The following is a 17,485-nucleotide window of genomic DNA, read 5'->3' as shown; positions in this document are numbered from 1 at the left end:
TTTAGCTATATGTTTTAAAATTGGAAAACCTGTGTCCTTCTGTTTTCAATGGAAATGTAGTAATATCCCATCCCACTCTTGTTTTTTGCTCTATCCAAATGAAGTGGTGACCTGCTTTTTCAATAACTAGTAGAAAGTCCATGAAAGGGGTTCACTGGCCGATGTTCTTCGTGTTTCACTGTTGCAGTCATTACATTTGGGTAATCCTGCTGGCAGGTTGCCCTCAGTCGGCCTGAATTCCAAAGTGCAGGGTCCTGCGTCGGCTGCTGTCACCCCTTCCCTGACATCAGGTCGTCAGGGGTATAAAAGATGTGGCCGATGCCATTTTCTTTAGTTTTTCTTGCCGCGCGGTGCCCGAAGCAAAAGCAGTTCGCAAGTGCTGGTCGGCCGACTCCTGAGATTTTCATGTTCTAGTTTCAGATCCGAAGTCTTCAATAAAGCTAAGTACCCTGTTGGGGAAACTTTTTTCTTGCTCCAGACCGATGTCAGAAAAAGTAAATAGTATTTCTTGTGGAAAGCAAATACCTCATAAGGATTTTCATTCCTAGTGTATTCCTTGCCTAGGCCCTGATCACGTTTCTGGTTGTCGGTTTTGTGCTAGATTTAACCAACGCACTTTTAAGCGTCTGTATGATTTTGCTTTAAACTATTTTGGACGCTGGTTTAATTATCCAGAAATGTCTTCGAATAGCTACCCGACTACCGGAGTTCACAAAAAACACAAAGAAAAGGAGAGAGAGAGATAGACAACCAAGGCCCAAAACCGACGACGAAGCTTCTCCTAAGCCAGTCGCCGGTTCTCAGTGGGGTGCTTTTGCAGCCCCTGACGCCTGCTACTTTAGAGTCGCAGGCCACTACCGACTCCCACGTGGAGCTGGCCATGCCGCTGGAAACTCAAGGTATTGGAGGTTCGGATACTATTCCTTTAGATGGGTCTGGAGCCACTGAGCAGGCACCGGCTTCTGAGGGTGTATTCAGACCTAAACATCTATATATTAAACCAACTTCAGCTTCAAAGGCAAAGACTAAAGCACCTTCTAAAGCAAAGAAACAAACTCAAGAGCCATGTGGTCAGGCCTCTATGCCCAAAAAACAGATGCTCAAAATGACCGAAGGCTTGATTACCTTGATCAGGGGCTCCCATCCCCCACCTGATAAGAGGCCTAGGCAAGAGACTGACTATGAATCTTCAGATCAGGTTTCCATTTCTTCTGATTCCTCTTCTGATCAGGAATTTTCTCTTCCCCCCTATGAAAATTCTGATGCTGAAGAATCTATATCTTCAGCTTCTCCTCCAGAGGACTATTCTTTTGGGGAAACCTTGCATACCATGAGGGAGCATTTCCACTAGGAGAGCCAAGATTTTTCAGAATCTAAAAAGAGGCTCAGGGATTTCCTTTTACTACCTCAACACAGGCCACAAGCCATTCCACCTGTGCTAGACATTGTAGATGATGTGTTTTCAGAGTCTAGACTGACCCCTGACTCCTTACCTCCAGCCCCTGTTAAACCTGACAGATATTACAGGGTTCCTGACTCTCATAAATTCCTTTTTAAAAAACCCTGCTGCAGACCCAGAAACTATTTCACAGGGTCCCAAGGGAGTTGAGGCTTCCGCTGCAAAAAACCCTACCCCCTCTGACAGAGATTCTAAGGTGCTGGATAGATGGGGAAAAAAGGTATACACACATCTGCTACCTTGGCTATAAGGGCCTTAAACTGTCAGTTCCATATGGTTAAATATCAGCAACATGTCATGGCATTGCTTAAATAGAAAATGTTGTTAAATTCTGAATGTGCAGAAAACAAGGAAATGCAGGATTTATTGCATGCAGCTGAACAAGTTGGAAAGCATTCTTTGCAATGTGGTTTTGATTCTTTGGAGGCCTCCTGCAGGGCCGTAGTTACGGGTCCTGTAATTAGGAGGCATGCTTGGTTAAAGGAACAAAATCTGCCTGATCATATCAAAGTTAAATTGTTAGATGCACCTTTACAGCATGATACTTTATTTGGTGTTAAGGCAGAAGAGGTGTTAAAGAAAGTGGGGGACAAAGCTAAATCTATGCAAACTGTCGATTTTTTACAAGTATAACCACCTAGGTTTAGTAGACACTGGCCAACAAAGAATTGGTCCTTTCCTGTGTCAGACAGACCTCAAAGGGGCAGACCCAGACGCCCTAGAGGCAGATCCCAGGCGCAAGGTTCATACAGGTCAAAGCAATGTCATGCCTCTACCTCCAAAGTTGGAGAAGACAAATCTCAACCATACAGGAAACAGTCCCATTGACTTCCCCCTGCCTGCACCAAGCACTTATTTCCTGACAGCACCCTTAGGGGGAAAATTAGCACTTTTTTCTCAAAATTGGCACATCATAACCCAGGACAAGTGGGTTCTAAATATCGTGTCACAAGGCTACAAGTTACATTTCCATACCCTTCCAAAGGCAAATGGCTGGCCAGATCTGCCAAAAAATCAATGGGCAGAGGCACAAAAACAAGTCTCATCCCTCATGGACATGGGGGCCATTCAACAGTTTCCAGAGCAAGAGCAGGGACAAGGATTTTATTCAACACTGTTCTTGGTACCCAGAAAGGACAAGGCCTGGAGGCCAATACTGGACCTATCTATTCTGAACACATTCCTGGATATACCAAAATTCAAGATGTTGACTTTGCAGCAGCTTCTGCCCATGCTGGGCAAAAACGATTGGCTTGTGACTTTAGACCTAAAAGAGGCATACCTGCATGTCCCAGTCAGACAAGTATGCAGAAGATACCTCAGATTCAAGACTGGCTAAATACATTACCAATTCTCTGCACTGCCCTTTGGCTTATCTACTGCGCCCAGGGTCTTTACAAAGTGCCTGGCACCAGTAATTGCATTTTGCAGACAAAGAGGAATACATATATATCCTTACTTGGATGACTGTCTAATTCAAGCAGAGAACAAGGACATTCTACTACAGCATCTGGCGTTTGTGAAAAGACTTCTAACATGCCTAGGGTACGCAGTCAACAAAAAGAAATCAAAACTAGTACCCTCTCAAGAAATAATATTCCTGGGTGCAAGCTTAAATACAACTGCCCAGATGGCTTATCTCATGCCAGACAAACAAAGGCAACTGACTACCTATTTCAAAATGTTGGCAACAAAGGCCCAGTTATCTGCAAGAAAAATTCTGCAGGCTCTGGGCTTCATGGCGTCCTGCATCCTACTAATTCCATATACAAGACTGCATATGAGGAAACTACAATGGTACCTAAAAAGTGTTTGGACTCAACATTGCCACAGCCTGGAAACTATGATTACTCTCATTCCCTGCCTGCAACAGGAGTTTCGATAGTGGGCAAAGGCTTGTCACCAAAACAAGGGACAGCCATTCACATTACCCCCAGCCAGGCAGACGTTAACAATGGATGCATCAGATTATGCCTGGGGGGCCCACATGGCAGGAAGATGCATTCAGGGTACATGGGCCTCAAACCAAATGCATCTAATATCAATCAAAAAGAGATGCTATCTGTTCAAAATGCCCTGACAGCCTTCAAGGACCTACTTCATCCAGGACAACTACTGATAAAGACAGACAACACCACAATCATGTGGTATATAAACAAGCAGGGGGGGTACACATTCTTACCCCCTTTGCAGACTAGCCATGACTTTGTGGGACACAGCATTGACTTAGCAAGTACATCTGCAGGCACAATTCCTGCCAGGAAGGAAAAATACTCTGGCAGACGAACTAAGCAGAAACCTCATGGATCCACACGAATGGCAGCTGAATCCACAAGTCTTCAGCATGATAACAAGGAAATGGGAATGCCCAGACATAGATCTATTTGCCTCCCCTCACAACTACCAACTAAAAGATTCTGTACAAGGATTTATCACAGACAAGCATGGAAAGTGGACGCCCTATCAGTATATGCCTTTCCCCCACTGCCTCTCCTACCCAAAGTACTCGTAAAGGTCAGACAGGAGAAGCCAAAGATGATACTAATTGCCCCAGACTGGCCCCGCCAGTACTGGTATTCAATACTAAGGAACTTGTCTCAATGCCCAGCTTGGACCTAACCCCAAATACCTCATCTACTGTCCCAGCAAAACAATCAGATCCTGCACAGCCAACTCAGGACTTTAAACCTGGCAGCATGGCGGCTCATGTAGTCATACAAAACACACCTCTCAGTAAAGCTGTGATGGATGTCATTTTGGAAGCCAGAAGGCCTAGTACTAGCAAATCGTATGCTGGAAAATGGAAGAGATTCTGTGCTTGGAACCAGGCACAAGGGACTGATACAGCTGTGCCAAATATTCCTCAGATTTTGCAATACTTAACTGAGATGCTGGACAAAGGCCTATCTTTTTCATCTATTAAAATTCATGCCTCTGCCATTTCCGCTCATTACAATACAGAGCCACCAATCTTTTCTCATTCCTTATTAAAGCAGTACCTCAGAGGAGCCAAACATTTAAGGCCTCCAAGGAGATCACCAATGCCTGCATGGGACCTCAACTTTATCTTGGAAAAACTCACCCTGCCTCCTTTTGAGCCAGCTGCTACTGCTGATATAAAATAATCTTGGAAAACAACTCTGCTCCTAGCAATAACTTCTGCAAGATGAGTTTCAGAGCTACATGCACTCATGGCTGTGGAACCTTTTATCATTTTTTTATCCAGACAAGGTCTCTCTGAGGACAAACCCAACATTTATGCCTAAAGTGGTGTCCAGTGTGGCTCTTAACCAAACCATTCATCTGCCAACTTTTTATCAAAATCCACAGAACAAGGGGGAGAGAATTCTGCGTTCTTTAGACATACACAGACAGCTTAGATTCTACCTGGACAGAACCAAAGTTTTCAGAAAGACAGAGCAATTACTAGTGGCATATGCTGCAGGATCACAAGGAAAGGCTATCTCAAAGCAGACTATTTCAAAGTGGATAGGCCACTGCATTCATTTCTGCTACTTACACCATGGCAAGCCAGTGCCCAAGGGCATTAGGCCACATTCAACCAGAGCTGCAGCCACTTCAGCAGCCTTTCTCAGGGGAGTACCAACCAAGGACATTTTAGAGGCTGCTACTTGGGGTTCAGTGCACGCCTTTACAAAGCACTATCATCTACCACTCTACTCTAAATCCAGGGCAGGCTTTGCCACTGCAGTTCTGCAGGGCCTCATAGCCACTCCTAATGCTGTTTAGCTCCAGCCTCCCATCCATAGCTTTGGGACTCTACCCAAATGTAATGACTGCAACAGTGAAACATGAAAAACATAGTACAGTTGTGTAAATGTAGATGTTCGAGTGTATTCACTGTTGCAGTCCAGGTTACCCACCCACCATCGCCCTTTTTCTTCTGATGGAACCTATCTTTCCTTCTCTGATTTATACAACATATGTGGTGTATTTGCTTATAGTTGAAGGTAAAGTTTATATTGGTGCATGTATTTAAATAAATAAATAAATAAATATATATATATATATATATATATATATATATATATATATATACACATACATTTTGGCTACCCTTTTAAGGGGGTACCTGACATCTGGGGCGAGAAAAACTAAAGAAAATGGCGTCGGATGCATCTTTTATACCCCTGATGACCTGACATCAGGGAAGGGGTGACAGAAGTCGACGCAGGACCCAGGACTTTGGAATTCAGGCTGACTGAGGGCAAACTGCCAGCGGGATTACCCAATTGTAATGACTGCAACAGTGAATACACTTTAACATCTACATTTATGGTAAGTGTACACAACTGTACTTTCCTGTGCTGCATAAAGAATGATGAAAATAGCAGGAAACAGCCTGAATTCTTATGTTTGAGAGACAGACATATGCCTTTCCATCTTATGAAATATAGATTTGTCATTTTATCTTGATTTTGTATATCAACTAGTGCAGCCAAAGGTGAAACAGAGTTGGTTACCCACAAACTGGGGTAGGTTGTATGGTTAGAATTCTCCATGAATGGAAATGTACTCATTACTCCCTGCACGGGGTTGTTTAATTTACTATAGTAGCTTTGATTTTTAACTTGTTAATTCGATAGTCACCAGTCCTTCTAAATAGTTTCTACTCTGCTACAGTTAAGGACTTATTCCCTACTCCCTATCTAGTTCTCACTGTAGAGCACTGCAAAGGCTCAAGATACAAATCAAATAAAGGGGAGGGGACGGCTGGCAGACAGATTTTTCTTGTGACTTAAATTTGTATTTGAAGAGAGCCCCTGCGTCAGTCAAGCAACATATTGCTGGAACTAGACCTTAAGCTAATGAAGCCGTCTAGTGGGAAAAAAATCATCCCCGTTATTTGGAACATTTATACCCAGTCAACCTTGTCAAAGGCTTTGTTTGAGTCTAGGCTTGTTGGCAAGAATCAGTGCTCTGAATGATTTGCATCTTCTGGAAAGAGAAGCATCTTTTAATGTGTTATTAAATGGAATTTGGCCCAAGATAAGCGGTAGTTTGTATGGATGATGAAAGTCAGCAGTCTGGCATCTCTATTGGCTAATATTGCTACGTTTTTACTTGATTCAGTATGGAATCAGACCTACAAAATTCAGTCTGAGAGGCTTATAGTGATAATTACCTTTTTTCAAAGAAAAGGGAACTACTCCTTAGCAAAGGATACTGCTTGCCAACTCAACAAGAAAAGAAAATTGCTTTAAAATTAGAAGGTACAAATAGATTTTAGCTAGCTTTTAATGCATTCTGCGACTGGAATGTGTTTAAAAACAGTGTCTGCTTTTAATGAATCAAGTAAAGAAGGCGGAGATTGAAATTCATAAAAAGGAGCTAAAAATATCAGAATTGTGCAAAGGAAAGCAGTACACTTCAGAAACGTGATGACCAAAGAATAAGCTCTCTGGTTTTGAATACAGTATTAATGTGGGAGTCTATATGTAATTAAGCACATGTGGAACAGGATTTTTTCTAGGGCTTTAGTTTGTGATTGTTTGGTAACCTCTCTTTCCTTTGAATGACATCACAGCCATCCAGTTAGGATGCAAGATCTGCTGCTTGACAAAAATATTGCTGAGGAGAAGTCCACTGTAAGGCTTGGATAGTCAAATGATAAAGGCTTTAGTGAAAACAGATGGAATCAAGCATCTACTCTTTATGGTACCTGTCAAAACTGCCCTTTTCTATATCATGGCTGTATCTCATAATCTTCTTAAGACACATTGCCAAATGGAAATGTTAAATATTCACAAGTCTGTTTTATTTAAAATCACATTCTTTTAGTAAAGGATACCTTGTTGCCTGATTTTAGATTAGCAATTTTTGTAGTTAAATGACCACTCAATCTAGCCTGTGACTTGCCTCAGTATTTGAGTAATCATGGCATCGCTTACACATTTTTGTTTAATTCAAGCTTGCAGCTGTCTGTTCTCCTTTCTCTTCTCTCCCTTGTTAATGCATCTAACTGCAGTATGTTTTGTCTGGAAAAAAATGTTTCAGAATCTCATAATTAATGATGATGTTAATATGTTTAGGTTTGGTCACATTTTCTATATGTTAAATCATACTTAAACTTGCATCTGCTTACAGCAAAAAATAGAAAAAGCATTAAAAGAGAAAGAAGAATTGCTATTGTTGAAGACGGCAATGGAAGAAGAAAGTACACAACTAAGGGAGACTGTTAAGATCCTGGAGAAGAAGCTTACACAAGAAAAGGAAAATTATGAAATGATCCTACAAGATTACAAGGTAAGGTGTTTGGAAAGCTGTGGGAAGCAATATGTGATCACATGTCTGAAATAAGTGCCGAAACTAATGCCTTATTTAAAAATACATCTCAAGCTCATTGTTTTGTATTTTAGGTGTACAGAGATTTAATGAAATTAAGGGGTGGGGATATAGTTGATGGTCATCGTGTTTCACTGTTGCAGTCCTAACCAATGGGATGTTCTTCGTGTTTCACTGTTACATTTGGGTAATCTGCTTGCAGGTTGCCCTCAGTCGGCCTGATTAACAAAGTCTTGGGTCCTGCGTCGGTTGCTGCCCCTTCTTCCATGACGTCAGGGGTATAAAACATGCAGCCGACACCATTACATCAGTCTTTCTTGCTGTGTGGTGCCCGAAGCAGAAGCAGTTCGCAAGTGCCGGTTGGCCGACTCCTGAAATTTTCATTGTCTAGTTTCAGAACCGAAGTTTTCTACTAAAAGCGAAGTACCTCATTGGGGAAACGTTTTCTTGCTCCTTACCGATGTCAGTAAAAGTTAATAATTGCATTACTTGTGGAAAGCAAATACCTAGTAAAGATTTTCATTCGTACTGTATTCCTTGCCTAGACCCTGACCACGATGTACCTTGCTGTCAGTTTTGTGCTTTATTTAATCAGTGCACTATCCGTCATCGGTATATTTTTGCCACTAATATTTCAGTTATCGGTTTAATTATCCAGAAATGTCGTCTGTTAGCCATCCGACTACCGGGATTCCAAAAAAATGCAAAGATAAAGACAGAGACAGGCCACCGAGGTCCAAAACTGCTGACAATGCTTCTCCTAAGCCAGTCACCAGTTCGCCGGTACTCAGTGAGGTGCTTTCACAGCCCCTGATGTTCATCATGTTACACTGCTGCAGTCATTACACTTGGGTTATCCTGCCGTCAGGCGGTCCCGCAGTCGGCCAGAGTTCCAAAGTCTTGGTCCGGCGTCTGTTGCTGTCGCCTCCCCCCTGACGTCAGTGCAACAGGGGTATATAAGATGCAGCCAACGCCATTTTCTTCAGTCTTTCTTGCCGCGCGGTGCGCGAAGCAGAAACAGTTCGCAAGTGCCGGTCGGCCGACTCCTGAAATTTTCTTTCCGAATCCTGAACCGAAGTCTTCTAAAAAAGCTAAGTACCACATTGGGGAAACTTTTTCTTGCCTCAGACCGATGTCAGTAAAAGTTAATAACTGTATTTCTTGTGGGAAGCAAATACCTCATAAGGATTTCCACTCCTATTGTATTCCATGCCTAGGCCCTGACCACGACGTCACTGGTTGTCGGTTTTGTGCTAGGTTTAACAAGCGCACTATTAAACATCAGTTTGATTTTGCCCGGCATTATTTTGGCAGAAAATTCAATTACACCATGCCATCAGAAATTCCGACGACCGCAATGCATAAAAAGCACAAGGACAGGCATCCGAGGCCCAAAACTGACAACGAGGCCTCTTCTAGGCCGGTCGCCGGTTCTCCGGTTTTCAGTGAGGCGCCTACGCAGCCCCTGACGACCGCTTCCACAGAACCACAGACCGCCTCCGACTCCCACGTGGAGCTGGCTGGGCCTTCGGACGCACTAGGGCTTCAGCTTACCGATCCTAACCCTACAGAGGGAACCAAAGTAGCTGAACAATCCACAGCTACAGAGGGTGTTTTCAGACCTAGCCAGTTAACCATTAAAACCCTCTGCTAAGTCTAAGCCCCCCTTAAAAGCAAAGAAACAGGCACAACTCTCTCCAGGGCAGGCTTCCATGCCTAAGAAACAAATGCTAAAAATGGCAGAGGGCCTAATCACCCTGATCAGGGGGTCCCATCCCCCTCCTGATAAAAGGCCCAGACAGGATGCAGACTATGAATCTTCTGACCAGGTGTCCATTTCCTCAGACTTTTCCTCGGACCTAGGATATTCCTTACCCCCTTATGAGGATTCTGATGCTGAGGAATCAATTCCATCATTCTCGCCGGCTGAGGATTACTCCTTTGGGAAGACCATACATACCATGAGGGAACATTTCCATTGGGAGGCCAGGATTACTCAGAATCCAAGAAAAGGCTCAGAGACTTCCTTTTATTGCCTCAACACAGACCCCTTACTATCCCGCCAGTTTTAGATATTGTGGATGATGTGTACACTGAATCCAGTTTAAACCCTGACTCCTTACCCCCAGCCCCAGTCAAACCTGATAGATATTACAGAGTCCCTGACTCTCACAAATTTCTGTACAAAAGCCCTGTTGCTGACCCTGAAACTATCTCTCAGGGACCCAAAGGGATTAAGGCCTCATCAGCAAAAAACCCAGTTCCCTCTGACAGAGATTCCAGAGCATTAGACAGATGGGGAAAGAAGGTATATACGTCTGCTACTTTAGCAATGAGAGCCTTGAATTGCCAGTTTCATATGTTAAATTTCAGCAATTTTTGATGTTTCAGTTGAAACAAAAGATGCTTCCAGATTCAGATCCTCCAAACCTAACAGAAATGCAGGATTTATTGCATGCAGCTGAACAAATGGGTAAACATACTTTGCAATGTGGTTTTGATTCCTTAGAGGCCTCCTGTAGAGCAGCAGTTACAGGCTCTGTCATTAGAAGGCATGCTTGGTTAAAAGAACATACGTTACCAGATCATGTTAAGGTCAAATTATTGGATGCACCTTTGCAGCGGGATGTGCTGTTTGGAGTTAAGGCAGAGGAGGTATTAAAGAAGATGGAGGATAAGGCAAAATCTGTACAAATAGTGAAAGATTTCTTACAGGTTCAGCCTCCTCATTTTAGCAGAAATTGGCCAACAAAGAATTGGTCCTTTCCAGTCACAGATAGACCTCAAAGGGGCAGATACAGACGTCCAAGAGGTAGAGGTCAGACACAAGGACCTTACAGGCCTCGACAGTGGGGTACACCAGGCCAGAAAGAAGGGGAAGACAGGCCTCAAACTTATAAAAACAACCTCAGTGACTTTCCACTGCAGCTGCCAAACATCTCTCTTGGCAGCCCCCTTAGGAGGAAAACTGGCACTTTTCTATCACAACTGGCATTGCATCACCAAAGACAAACAGGTTCTCAACATTGTATCTTAAGGTTTACAGGTTCCATTTTCACACCCTGCCAAGGCTAAAAGGAATGCCAAATCTGCCACCAAATCAGTGGGCAGAGGCTCAAAAACAAATTACAGCACTCATGGACATGAGAGCTATTCAACAGGTACCACCACAGGAACAAGGACAAGGATTTTACTCAAGACTCTTTCCGGTTCCTAGAAAGGACAAAGCCTGGAGACCTATTCTGGACCTTTCTTTACTAAACACTTACCTGGATGTTCCGAAATTCAAGATGCTGACACTACAGCAGCTTCTTCCCATGCTGGGCAAGAAAGCTTGGCTCATGACTTTGGACCTCAAAGAGGCATACCTCCATGTCCCTCTCAGACAAAACTGCAGAAGATACCTCAGATTTCTAGCTGGTTCAATGCACTATCAATTCTCTGCACTGCCCTTTGTCTTATCTACTGCGTCCAGGGTCTTCACAAAGTGCCTGGCACCAGTAATTGCATTTTGCAGGCAAAAAGGAATTCAAATTTATCCATACCTGGACGACTGCCTGATTCAAGCAGAGAGCAAGGACATTCTACTAAAGCATCTGGCGTATGTAAAAAAGTTAAGTTGCCTTGGGTACACAGTAAACTAAAAGAAATCAAAACTAGTGCCCTCACAACAGATAATATTCCTGAGTGCCAGCTTGAACACAACGGCCCAGATGGCTTATCTCACGCCAGACAAGCAAGGACAACTGACTCAATATTTTCAATTAATGGCAACAAAGACCCAACTCCCTGCAAGAAAAATTCTGCAGGCCTTGGGCTACATGGCATCTTGTATACTAATTCGATATGCCAGACTGCATATGAGGAAACTACAATGGTTCCTAAAGAGCGTATGGTCTCAACACTGTCAAAGTTTGGAAACAGTTATACCACTAATTCCTTGCCTACAACAGGAGTTTTGATGGTGGGCACAAGCTTGTCACCTCAACAAGGGACAGCCTTTCAGTCAACCCAGAGCCAGGCAGACACTGACAACAGATGCATCGGATTATGCCTGGGGAGCACACATGGCAGGAAAATGTATCTGTGGGCCACTCGCCCTGGAGCAAAGACATCTCCACATCAATCAAAAAGAGATGCTAGCTGTACAAAATGCTATTATAGCTTTCAAGGACCTACTGCATCCAGGACAATTACTACTAAAGGCAGACAACACCACAATTATGTGGTACATAAACAAGCAAGGGGGCACACACTCCTACCCCCTCTGCAGACAAGCCATGACCTTGTGGAACACGGCTCTAAATTACCAAGTTCATCTGCAAGCACAATTCCTGCCAGGAGAGAAAAACACACTGGTAGACGACCTAAGCAGAAACATAATGGACCCACACGAATGGGAACTGAACCCACAAATATTCAGAATGATAACACAAAAATGGTGGAGCCTGGACATAGATCTGTTTGCTTCCCCCAAAGAACTGCCAATTACAGAAATTCTGCACAAGGAGCTACCATCCACAAGCATGGAAATTGGATGCCCTCTCATTCAGCCGGAAAAAGCTACAAGTTTACGCTTTCCCTCCTTTACCTCTCCTTCCAAAGGTACTCATAAAAGCCAGGCAGGAAGAGCCAAAAATGATCCTGATTGCACCAGACTGGCCACGCCAGCACTGGTACCCAATCTTAAAGAAATTAGCACAAGAACCACCTTGGATTTTGCCTCAAATCCCACAGTTGCTGACACAGCACAACAATCGTATACTTCACAGCCAGCTAAAGACCTTAAATCTAGTTGCATGGAAAATTCCTTAGTCAAGCAAGCAATGCCTCTCTCCAAAGCTGTTGTGGATGTCATTCTGGAGGCCAGAAGGCCTAGGACCAGGAAAGCATACTCTGATAAATGGAAAAGATCCTCTGCCTGGAACCAAGCTCACAGCCTTGACCCTCTTGTCCCAAACATTCCTCAGATACTTCAGTACTTAACTGAGATGCTGGACAAGGGCCTCTCTTTTTCATGCATCAAGATCCACGCCTCAGCTATCTCTGCTCATTACAGCACGATTCCACCAATGTTTTCTAATCCTTTGCTCAAACAGTACCTCAGAGGGGCTAATAAAAACATAAGACCGCCCCGTAGAGCACCTACACCAACTTGGGACCTCAATTTTGTTTTGGAAAAATGAACCTTGCCTCCTTTTGAGCCAACTACGTTTATGCCAAAGGTGTGGTATCAAGTGTGGCTCTAAACCAAACTATTCACTTGCCAACTTTTTATCCAAAACCACAGAACAAAGGGGAGAGACTACTACATTCTTTGACATTCACAGACAGTTACGTTTCTACTTGGACAAAACCAAAGCTTTCAGAAAATCTGAGCAACTATTGGTAGCATACGCTGCAGGAGCACAGGGAAAAGCCATTTCAAAGCAGACTATTTCAAAATGGATAGGACACTGTATACGTTTCTGCTATACCCACCATGGGAAACCTGTACCTAGCAGCATTAGATCTCACTCCACCAGGGCAACAGCCCCTTCAACTGCCTACCTCAGAGGAGTACCTACCAAGGATATTTAGGAAGCAGCAACATGGAGTTCTGTGTATACCTTCACCAAACATTACCATTTGCCTTTATACTCCAAATCCAGAGCTGGCTTCGCCACTGCTGTACTGCAGGACCTTATAGCCACCCCTGATGCCTTATAGATCCAATATCCTTACCTCAGCTTTGGGATTCCACCCAAGTGTAATGACTGCAGCAGTGTAACACGATGAACATAGTACAGTTTTGTACCTACCATAAATGTACATGTTCGAGTGTAAACACTGCTGCAGTCCAGGTTACCCTCCCTCCTTCCCCTCTTACTTTCTGGTATTTACCTAGGGCATCTACCCTTTATTCCTATGGGGAGTATTTGCTGGTAACTAAAAATGGTTGTTTGCTTTTCTTTTGTATCTTTTACTAGCAATTTGAATTGCCTACCTATTTGGGGGCACCTGACATCTGGGGCAAGAAATACTGAAGAAAATGGCATCGGCTGCATCTTGTATACCCCTGTCGCACTGACGTCAGGGAGGAGGTGACAGCAACTGACGCCGGACCAAGACTTTGGAACTCTGGCCGACTGCGGGACCACCTGATGGCAGGATAACCCAAGTGTACTGACTGCAGCAGTGTTTACACTCGAACATCTACATTTATGGTAGGTACAAAACTGTACTTTACCCGCTACTTCTGATTCGCAGGACTCTACTGAGACCCATTTGCCGTGAGATACTTCAACTATGAAACCCATGGATGTCTCTGCCTTGGATGGATCCAGAGCCACTGTGCAGGCACCGGCTTCTGAGGGTGTATTCAGGCCTACGTATTTGCATATTAAATCAACGCTTCCTTCATTACTAAGGCCTAAATCTCGATCCATGTCTAAAAAAACTGATGCCCAGGCCACATGCTCAGGCCTCTATGCCTAAAAAACAAATGATAAAAATGGCTGAGGATCTAATACCTCTAAACAGGGGTAGCCAATGCCCCCCCCCCCCTTCTAAGAGGCCTAGGGCTGAGCTTGACTATGAATCTTCTGATCAGGATTCTGTTTTTTCTGACTCTTCTGATGACCTGGATTTGTCCTTACCTGCTTATGAGGATTCTGATGCAGAGGACTGTATTCCCTCTGCTCCCCTTCCTGAGGATATTTCTTTTGGGGAAACCTTACATACTCTAAGGGAGCATTTTCACTGGAAAAGCCAGGAATTTTCTGATTCAAAAAAGAGGCATAGGGATTTCCTTCTCCTACCTCAGCATAGGCCTTTGGTTATTCCTCCTGTAGTAGACATTGTTAATGATGCTTTCTCGGAATCCAGTTTGGCCCCTGATTTCCTGTCTCCTGCTCCCAGTAAACCTGACCGATACTACAGGGTCCCTGAGTCCCACAAGTTCTTTTTCAAAAATCCTATTGCAGATCCAGAGACTATTTCACGGGGGCCCAAGGGCATTAAGGCTTCTACTGCTAAAAATCCTATCCCTTCTGAGAGACGCCAGGGCGCTGGATAGATGGGGTAAAGAGGTTTACACTTCAGCAACCTTGGCCATTAGAGCTTTAAACTGCCAATTTCATTTGTTAAAATATCAGCAACATGTTATTGGACTACTTAAACAGAAAATGAAGTTGATTCCTGACTGTGTGGAAAATTAAAGACTTGCAGGATTTAATGCATTCTGCTGAACAAGGTGGAAAACAGCTTTCCTTTTAGCAATCACTTCAGCTAGAAGGGTGTCTGAATTACAGGCCCTTATGGCAGTGGAGTCTTTCATCATCTTTCATGTGGACAGGGTGTCACTCAGAACCAATCCATCCTTCAATCCCAAGGTGGTATCCAGTGTGGCTCTTAATCAGTCCATTCATTTGCCAACCTTTTTTCCTAATCCACAGAACAAAGGGGAATGGATATTGCATTCCTTGGATGTGCACAGACAACTTAGGCAGGACTAAACCTCAAAGGACAACTGCTGGTATAATTTGCTGCAGGGGCAGAGGGGAAGGATATTTCAAAACAAACCATTACTAAATGGATTAGCCATTGCATTCATTTCTGCTATAAGCACCATGGAAAACCTATCCCCCAGGGGATCAGACCTCACTCCACCAGGGCTGCATCTACTTCTACAGCCTTTCTCAGAGGCGTTCCTACCAGGGACATCCTAGAAGCTGCTACCTGGAGTTCTGTACATACTTGCACCAAGCATTATCATTTGCCAATTTTCTCTAAATCCAAAGCTGGCTTTGCCACTGCAGTCTTGCAGGGCCTTATAGCTGGCCCTAATGCAATTTAAACTTCTCCCAATCTACCCAAATGTAATGACTGCAACAGTGAAACACAAAGAGCATAGTACAGTTGTGTACACTTACCATAAATGTAGATGTTCAAGTGTATTCACTGTTGCAGTCCTGGTTACCCTCCCTCCTGTCCCCTAACTTCTTTTGGCTATACCTCTACTTTCCTTTACTATGCTTAGAAGCCTTTTTGGTGTATTTGCTTTTTTGCTGGAGGTATATCTTTGTGTTTTTGTTTAATTGCTTCCCATTAGGGGAGCACTTGACAACTGGGGCAAGAAAAACTGATGTAATGGTGTCAGCTGCATGTTTTATACCCCTGACTTCATGGAAGAAGGGACAGCAACCGACGCAGGACCCAAGGCTTTGATAATCAGGCCGACTGAGGGCAATCTGCAAGCAGATTACCCAAATGTAATGACTGCAACAGTGAATACACTCGAACATCTACATTTATGTTAAGTGTACACAACTGTACATTATCCGGCTCCTGGTAGCCCTCGATTGGCCAGAATACCAAAGGTAAGTAAAAATGATGTCAGCTGTCATCTGTTGTAAAGGACGTCAGGGCGTCCGATACAAAGGAGGCAGATGACGTTACTTCCTCAGTCTTCCTTGCCACAAGGCCTGAAGCAGAAGCATTTCTTGCTTGAGTGTCGGTTGGCAGTTTACCTTTTGTATTTCTGACTGCAAAGTCGAAGTCAACTACATCTAAGTACCCCGTTGGGGATCCTCTTTTCTTGCCTTAACGAATGTCAGAAAAGGTTAATAATTGTCTTACCTGTGGAAAGGAGACTCCCCATAGAGATTTTCATTCCTATTGTATTATTTGTTTAGGTCTTGACCATGACATTCCTAATTGTGATCTTTGTGCTTCCTTTAATCCGCGTACTATTCGTCGTCAGGCTAAGCTTTTAGCTAAGCATTTTGGAGTTTGGCCTAAGTTTGTCGGTATGACATCCACTGGTCTTCAGGTTTTGGATATCCCCAAGAAGCGTAAGGATAAGGACCACGACAGGCTTCCGAAGGTCATGTCCTCGGATGAGGTTAGTTGGTCGTCATTCATGCGGTAGCCAGTGAGGTGTCTTTGCAGCCCCTGCAGCCCGCAGATTTTCAACCGCAGGCCTCGGTGGAGACCATTTCTGAGGTTCCCAGGCTTTCTGCATCCATTTTGACTTCTGAACTTCCGCCTGTTGCCTCTTCAGCTGGATCCGGAGCTGCGAAGCTGACTCCTGTGTCAGAGACCTCAGTTCTTTGTTCAGACAGCAAGCTCATACCAATGACTTTGGCTGCAACTTCAGCGGTTGCCAGGCTTCCTGAGTCCTTTAGACTTCCAGGTAAATCTTAGTCTTAAGCCTGTGAAGAAGCAGGCTCCAGTTTCCTCTCATTCCCCTCATTCTCAAATGGTTAAAATGGCTAATGACCTTTTTACTCTTATTAGGGGCGCTCAGCCTCCCCCTTCAAAAAGGGGTAGGGATGTTTCTTCTGAGGCTTTGTTCTTTTCAGATTCAGATACTTCTAGTATTTCTGTGAATGAAGAAGAAGTTTTTCAAGCTTTCTCTCCTTTTGAGGCTTTAGATGCAGAGGAGTCCATCCCTTCTGCTTCTCCTCCAGAAAATTTCTCTTTTGGTGATACTTTAAGTACTCTCGGGGAACATTTTAAATGGGAAAGACAGGATTACCCACTTTCTAAGAAAAGGATTAGGGAGTTTTTGGATTTGCCTCGGCATAAGCCTTTGGCTATTGCTCCTGTGTTGGAAGTAGTTGATGATGTTTTTCTGGAAAATTCCTTGACTCTAAATTCAGTTCCTCCTGCTCCAAGGAAACCTGGCGGGTACTATAGAGTTCCTGATTCTCATTTGTTTCTTTTCAGGAATCCGTT

General features: G+C 43.8%; 1 protein-coding gene across 1 annotated transcript in view; it reads left to right on the top strand.

Annotated features, from left to right (window-relative positions):
• TAX1BP1 (Tax1 binding protein 1) overlaps positions 1–17,485 on the top strand; it is a 1,493,491-nt gene that overhangs the window by 350,177 nt on the left and 1,125,829 nt on the right. Inside the window, exon 5 of the mRNA XM_044066810.1 lies at positions 7,568–7,726. Within this exon, the coding sequence (XP_043922745.1) occupies positions 7,568–7,726 (159 nt within the window). The remainder of the gene's footprint in view (positions 1–7,567; positions 7,727–17,485) is intronic.

The sequence above is a fragment of the Protopterus annectens genome, chromosome 3.part1 (genome assembly GCF_019279795.1).
Source record: "Protopterus annectens isolate FY-2018-M chromosome 3.part1, PAN1.0, whole genome shotgun sequence".
Taxonomy (NCBI): Eukaryota; Metazoa; Chordata; order Ceratodontiformes; family Protopteridae; genus Protopterus; species Protopterus annectens.
Note: the sequence above shows the minus strand (reverse complement) of the source record. Positions and strands in the feature narration are given on the sequence as shown.